The sequence below is a fragment of the Hakea prostrata genome, chromosome 4 (assembly GCF_041222555.1).
Source record: "Hakea prostrata isolate BN-2017 chromosome 4, UWA_Hpros_2, whole genome shotgun sequence".
Lineage (NCBI taxonomy): Eukaryota > Viridiplantae > Streptophyta > Magnoliopsida > Proteales > Proteaceae > Hakea > Hakea prostrata.
Genome location: NC_142603.1, coordinates 10,015,142 through 10,022,303, shown reverse-complemented (window position 1 = coordinate 10,022,303; position 7,162 = coordinate 10,015,142). Strand labels below are relative to the sequence as shown.

Sequence of the window (7,162 nt, the reverse complement as noted above, 5' to 3'; positions counted from 1 at the left end):
ACCAGCTGAAGTCATTATTCTTGAAGACATCCAAAATATGTGTGCATGTTTGATGTAATCCACTTTATGTTTATTGGAATCTCCTGGCTGCAAAAGCTGTGTGTGGATTGTGGAAGAAACCATTGGATGTCCTTTTACATATGTTTCTGATTTTTAGTAAATTTCAGTTTGACCTAAAAAAAATTCGAACCCCATTTTGGTTGATTTCGTTTACTGGAAAAGTGAGTGTCTAATTTTATAATCTCAAAACCAGTATATGCCGCCGGATGAATGCGAATCCAAGACCTCCGGAAGTTTGGGTTGTTACTGCTCAACTATCCTACCATTGACACCAATACGTAATCTTGTAATTCGCAAAACCAATACCTCTATGAAAATGCCACAGCTGTTATCCCTAATTGAAGAAGAATTTCCAGATCTATTCCCATCAGTGACAATGAAGGATTCAAGGTTTATAGTTACGTTTATGCGTTCTGTTTGGGGTAAAACATATCATCGAATTTTGCCTAGTTCAGTGAGGAGCACAACAAAAATGGGGGGCAAAAGCTATTTATGCTATATATCGCCAGAAAATCGCCAATTTTCCAGCGAACTGGCAGTATATAAGCAAACCAGTGAATCTCACCGGAATGTCGCACCTTGCTCCAATTAGTGAATAAATATCTTTTTCAAAAAATAATAATAGCCTGTTGGTTGGGAAGTGAATGGGAAATCTATACCCAGCCATAAATTCAGAGAAGAGCCTGTAGTCTTCCTAAGCCTTTATATTTACCTTGAAATAACTCAATAATACATTTTTTTTTTTTTTTTTTGGGTAGAACTCAGTAATACATGTCCGAGCACAGAGATATCAAAGTTCACAGATTATTTCTGGGGAAATGGATTTTATTTACAAGGAATATGAGAGGGGTGGGAAATAAATAAAATAAGAAAAGAACTGAAAATCCTACACGACTTTGAGCGGAAAATACTAACTGATTTCTTCCCATCTAAATGAAAAACGATTTTACATATCACAAGAATCACTTCATCATCGTATGTATAAATAATGCCTACCAACCACACAGTTCATCATCTCATCTTCTCCATATCATCTTCCTTTGTGGTAGAGTTGGGTGGGAATGGAACCTCTCATAGCTGCTGCTGGACCCACGCGCGGAGGAAGAGGGCTTGCAGCTATTCGTTGTTCCTGCAGAGCATAAATTCATAAAATGATAAATCAACCAATCAGTCAAATCTACAGACCTCTGTTTAAACCTGACCAAAGAGAGCACCGATATTTATCTGATAGGTGTCTCTGTCAATTACTTTATACATTAAGTGATCAGCATTGTATAGTTTTTAGTCACCATTTGCGGGAAATTTGCAGGAAAACAGTAAGTACCATACATGCACAACAAGAACTTGTTCTCACAGTAATACTTTAAACAAGAAGGTGTGTACACTAGTAATACAACACCTAGAGAGATATAAATGAGAATGCATGTGTTCAGACATGAAAACATTGTCAAAATTGTGAACTCCCGTCACTTGTAATTTATCACACACTAAGAGTTAATAAAAAAATGGGCAGAATCTGAGTAGTGTCAAGTCCATGGTGTGTGAAACTCCTCCCAATCATAAACCCTTATCTGAAGATCATCAAATTCAATTCTGCACCTATGTACACTAAACATAGCCATTCATTTTGATGTTCAATTCCAAGTATTTTTGTTCAATGCTAATGAGCACCTATCAACTGAGACCAAGGACAACATTCTAGGGCAGTCAAAACAGAATCAAGAAACCAAAAATATTCAATCATAAAAGAGTAATTCTAGGCTTTAAGCTTACAGCAGCACGGAAAGGAAATTCATCTGCTTCAAGCATGTGTACAATTTGCCCCATCTTTGGTCGCTTATTAGCATCCATGTCTATACAACGGAGACACACCAGCAATGCTCGCTTCAATGCTCTTGGTGAGGGTTTTACTTCAATCAGAGGGTCCACCAGTTCTTCTCCACGTCTATTTGTTACCATTCCTTTAAACCAGTCAATTAAGTTCACCTTCAAATACCCAAAAAAAAAAAGTTAGACAATAGATGCCATGGTAACACAAAGAGAGAGAGAGAGACAGAGAGAGAGAGAGAGAGAGAGAGAAGCGCAAGTTTTATCACCTCTCCAGGTGGTCTGCCATATTCAACTGGGCTCCTGCCAGTGATTATTTCCATGAGAAGAACACCAAAACTGTACACATCACTGCCCTCACTAAGCATACCCGTGCTAGCATACTCAGGAGCTACATATCTGCATGGGGTAAAAATATCAATACCTCACTAAATGAAATAAAATTGATGAATCATACATTTAATATGGCCTAAGTAATAATAAAGACCCCAGGACTAAGAACACACCCAAAGGTCCCCATCACACGTGTGGTCACATAGCTTGCATCTGATCCCAAGAGCTTGGCCAGTCCAAAGTCTGAGACTTTAGGGTTCCATTGCTTGTCCAGCAGAATGTTACTTGATTTAATATCACGATGAACGACTTTGGGTTCCAGTCCTTCATGCAAATAAGCTAATCTGCAATCGAAAAAACAATATAAACCAGTTCAGGAGCAGAAATGACTCTAAAAGTAGAACCAAAACTATCAGGAAAAGAAATATTTAAAGGAACAAGATTGAAATGGCATTCAGAAATAGAGCACTTCAACCCCCAGAAGAACTGACTAGAATAGCATGAACCCAAAAGACAAGGATGTCCAAGGTGAAATTTAAAGATTCTGATCCTTTGCTTTGAAAGATGATGAAGATGAAATTGAACAACCATTTAATCATATGCTACAAGATAGGCCTCACAAGTTTAAACAACTTCAAATTGACCTGGAGATGATTTTCACTATTTCAGGATCCAGCATGCCCAATACTTATGAGGACTAAATAATCTGAAAAAACTACTTTAATAACTCCAAACCCCTGACATGTTAAATAGCTTGATGATTTCTAATTAAATTGTAAAACTTTGAACTTGAACTTCTAATTTAGCTTGTCTATAGTGAATGCTTCAGCTTCTTCATCGGTTTTGGAGAAAATGCATAGACTTATGGTCATTCACACACCATGCACATGCCCACAATGCTTAACAGCTCAAGGGAAAAAAAATATGCTTCAGCAGTTCTGAAACATATTTAACAACTCATTGTAGACATGAAGGCAATCAAGCATAGAATGAGGGAGATAAATAAAGTCTTATGAAATTGCATATGATACTACAACGTACCCTTTTGCTGTTCCTATGGCGATCTTCATTCGAATATCCCATGTCAGAGGGCTAACAGACCCAACATCTCCATGCAACCACTGCTCTAAATTTCCATTTTCTACATAATCATACACGAGCATCCTGAATGACAGATCAAATTCCAAGTGCATTTTTAAAATGAAATACCATATACCATTGTTAATTTCCATTTAAAAAAGAATGATAGCCATGTCAAAGTATACAGTGAAAATACCTGTGAGCACCTTCCACACAGTATCCAACAAGGCCTACCAAGTTTTTATGCCTCACTTTCCCAATGGCTTCAACTTCCACTTTGAATTCCTTCTCTGCTTGACCCCTACAAATGACAGCATCATGGACTATGGAATTGGGAAAATACAGAGAAGTAGAGAGGAATGAACTACTTACAGCAGTTCCAGAACTTAATTTAATAGAACTAATATTTTTGCAAAAGGATGCTGCTCAAACTTTTGGGTACTAAAAAGTTAGAAATTAGTAAAAAGCATACCTTTATTAGAACAATATAATCTGTGGTAATTTTTTGAAGGCATATGTAATTTCATAGGATATAAGTACCCTTTTCCCTGCAACGTATGATGTAAAATGGACACATATCATCTAAACATTGAGAGTGTCAGACATTTTCCAACCCACTGCTGTGCCCCCAAACATCCTATCATCAGGGTGAAACCAAAAAGTGCCATCTCTCCAAGAGTTTTCAGACAAAAGTATCAGTAATCCACTTCAGTTCAAAATCAAGCATCCTCATTCAACTTGGTGGGCCCTCCCTTTTCACCCTCAGGAAGTGAAATCCTCAATGGGTTATAAAAGAGTTCTAGAGGACACCACATCAATTTGCCTGGGTCACTGCTTAGATTCAATGCTGCCCAATTTGTGCCCAATTAAATAAGAACTCCTACCTAGTTGTAGCTACTAACCATGTAACTTATTTCTTCATTTTAGAAACAAGTTGGATTCATTGATCTGGAAGATAAAGATAGCGTGATCATTGTTATTGAGTAGGAGACTTTGTCAGTAGCCTGGTGATTCCAATTACTAAGTGCAGATGACAAATTATGCTACTAGGATTACCATACAAACAGAGTACTGGATTACCCATCATAATACATATTATAGTGATTTCATGTTGGAGCCATCATACAAACAGAGTACTAGAATTTATCTGCAACTGGCATATTGCTCAAAATCAAGACCAATAATGAAGTGACTAAGAGAACCTGAAACTATTTGAACTGAACACATACAGGAGAGAGAAGATATTATAGCATAAATGCTAATTACCAATTAGGATACTTGAGGAGAGAGAGAAATTGAAACCCAGATTTGTAAATTTCTCCCTGTTCCAGTGTATCATCTTATTCATTTCTTCCTTAGTATGGAATGTGGATGTGCTGGATACAGGACAGTATTGTACCAATAGATAAGGTTTTGTTTGAGATCATATTGTGGTTGTAGATGCATGAGCAAAAACAGAAGAGCCTTTTTAATGTAGAAGCATGATCTCAGCACATGCTTTCTTAATCTTTCAATTTGGATCTTTAATGTGAAACTTATTATGCAGAGAATGACATAACAGGTCCTAGCAGCACAGGATAGTACTTAAGTTAATAGCAGTTTGGCCCCCCTTCTTCATACAGTTCAGTTCATTTTCCTCTTTATCGTATTGCAAGATTGCAAAATGGTTCTTCTGCCTTTTACATATCCAATCCCTATTTCTTCTCAACCATTTATAGAAAGTGATAACAAGAAAGAGAGCCAACTACTCTAGTTGTTGACTATGAGACCAGTTAGCAGTATATCATTGTTTCCATCCATGTAAAACTGCCCTACCTTCTTCATACAGTTCATACAGTTCAGTGCATTCGTTCCAACTAAATTGCAAGATTGCTTAAAGTTTCTGCAGAAAAACAATTTAACTTGTATATGCTTGAAATCTAGACCCACAAGAATTTCTTCTTCCCATAAATTAACTCATCCATACCAATCTATTTCATGAGGCTTAAAGGTTTAGTTACTGAAGTTGGCACCAAGGCATTTCATTTCATACAATTAATTACATTTCGTTTAGGCAAAGAACTTCATTGATTTATTTTAACCAAGAAAAATCGAAGGATGTCTTGAACACTAATGAGATCAAGAGGGACGATAATGCCAACATAATAAAATAAAAAGGTAATCAGCAGGATCACAGTATAAGGTGCATTTCGATGAAATACAGAAGCTCTTTCAAATTATACTCTTGAATGAGGGAAAACATATTTTTCTTCAGAGTCAGAGAGGCTGAATTCTAATGTTTAGTTTATAATGTGAAACCTTATATTCAGTTTTCGAGTGACAAGTCCAAAATAGAAAAGTAAATAAAAAAGACTAAGTGAGGCATCTACAGGAAGAAAAAAAAACTAACAACTATAGAGAAGGTGAAGAAGTTGTTCAGCTTTGAAAGTAGAACAGCTGAATGATAGAACATAGATTCCAGTGCTACCCCGTTGACATTGGCATTCACGCCATCAGTGGTTGAGGAAACTGCCAACGTAAACAGTACTGCACCAGATCTAAATTGTATTCCATTTCCATCAGAAAAGAAACCACCAAACAACCATGCAGACAGGCGACAAAGTGACTTCTAATTTTAAAATTTATGATGGTAAAGAGAAATGTTTCAAGCCATTTGATCAATCTCATACAACTGCAAGCAAAGTAATAATCCTAAACAACTAAATAAACAAAACGGCATGTGTTCCAGTACTCAAGATCTTAATTTTTAAAATCTTTTGTTAATTTGTTAATACTCACTTGTTGTTGAGAAGGTTCTTCACCGCGACGACTGACTTATCCGGGAAAACACCTCTGTAGACGATTCCATAGCCTCCTTCTCCGATCATATTCTCGTCGGAAAATCCACGTGTTGCGATCTCCAGTTCTCTCAACGAATACCACTGACCCCATCCGATATTTTGATTTTCACTAGATACAGCCGACGAAGATCCATGACTTCCGCCTGAAACATCAGTATCTGTGCTCCGGTTCCCAGTCTCAGTTGGCTTACCAACATGAACAAAATCTTTGTCTACTTTTTCCTTCTTCTCTGTATCACCGATCTTCACATTCCCTGTTTGATCTGAAGCTTTTAGCTCTGCAATGTCCTTAGAAGTGACCGGAATCAAGGCTGAGGTGTATTTCGCACGATTTCTACGCCTTTTGGAACTTCCAAAAGAACGAAAGCAGAGAAGCAGTAGCAGACCGACAGCGATCAAACAACCAACGCAAATTGCTATGGTAACGTAGAGTTTAAGGCCGAATGGTGACGTTCTAGCGGTTAGTCTCTGCAATACGGAACTAGACGCCATTAGTACCGCCAAGGAGACTGCGATTTCAGTTTTCCGGCGAAGGAAAAGTTAGAAATTTGTGCATTTCGGGAGAAATGAAAGAGAAAGTAACCGTTGAAGATAAGCTTTTGAGTGTAGAAGTGGAATCAAAAGAAGCAAAATTTTCTACATTTCGGAAAAGCCGAAACACCAGAAGCTTAAACCGGACAGTTTGCTCTGCTAGAGAGAGACACAGAGAGAGAGAGAGAGATGAGAGCGCTCTCAGCGGACACAACAAGTAAAAGCTACGAAAGAACAAAAAAGGAAAAAGAACCGATGATGACCTGGGAGGCTGGGACGACAAGGAGATGACGTGTCCTTTATGGGTCGTGATTTCGGTGGATATTACGGAAATGCCATGACACGTAGATTAATATGACGAAAATGACCGAGATTGAACAGGTGACGCAGAAAATCAAAAGATGCTCAAGCTTTGATTTGACGCCACGGCGACCGTTACGAATGTAACGTTAGTTCGGATTTTTCTCGTGCATTTAAAAAGGAAGACAACG

The 7,162-nt window shown here is 37.7% G+C and overlaps 1 protein-coding gene across 1 annotated transcript; it reads right to left on the bottom strand.

Annotated features, from left to right (window-relative positions):
• Window positions 1-626: 626 nt before the first annotated feature.
• Window positions 627-6,902, bottom strand: LOC149017739 (Protein kinase superfamily protein). Its single transcript, XM_089152066.1, has 7 exons — window positions 6,079-6,902; window positions 3,497-3,601; window positions 3,262-3,384; window positions 2,394-2,564; window positions 2,157-2,286; window positions 1,834-2,046; window positions 627-1,189 (listed from the first exon to the last, which is right to left on the bottom strand). Exons 1-7 carry the CDS (start codon window positions 6,630-6,632, stop codon window positions 1,091-1,093), a joined length of 1,395 nt encoding a protein of 464 aa, XP_089008192.1. The 5' UTR covers window positions 6,633-6,902; the 3' UTR covers window positions 627-1,090.
• Window positions 6,903-7,162: the final 260 nt, after the last annotated feature.

Excerpts from the sequence above, each read along its gene's own strand:
- LOC149017739 (XM_089152066.1), bottom strand. The coding sequence starts at position 6,632 with ATGGCGTCTAGTTCCGTATTGCAGAGACTAACCGCTAGAACGTCACCA. Across the intron at positions 3,385-3,496 it reads TGTGTGGAAGGTGCTCACAG|GATGCTCGTGTATGATTATG; the intron begins GTATTTTCACTG and ends TCTGTCATTCAG. Across the intron at positions 2,287-2,393 it reads CGTGTGATGGGGACCTTTGG|ATATGTAGCTCCTGAGTATG; the intron begins GTGTGTTCTTAG and ends TACCCCATGCAG.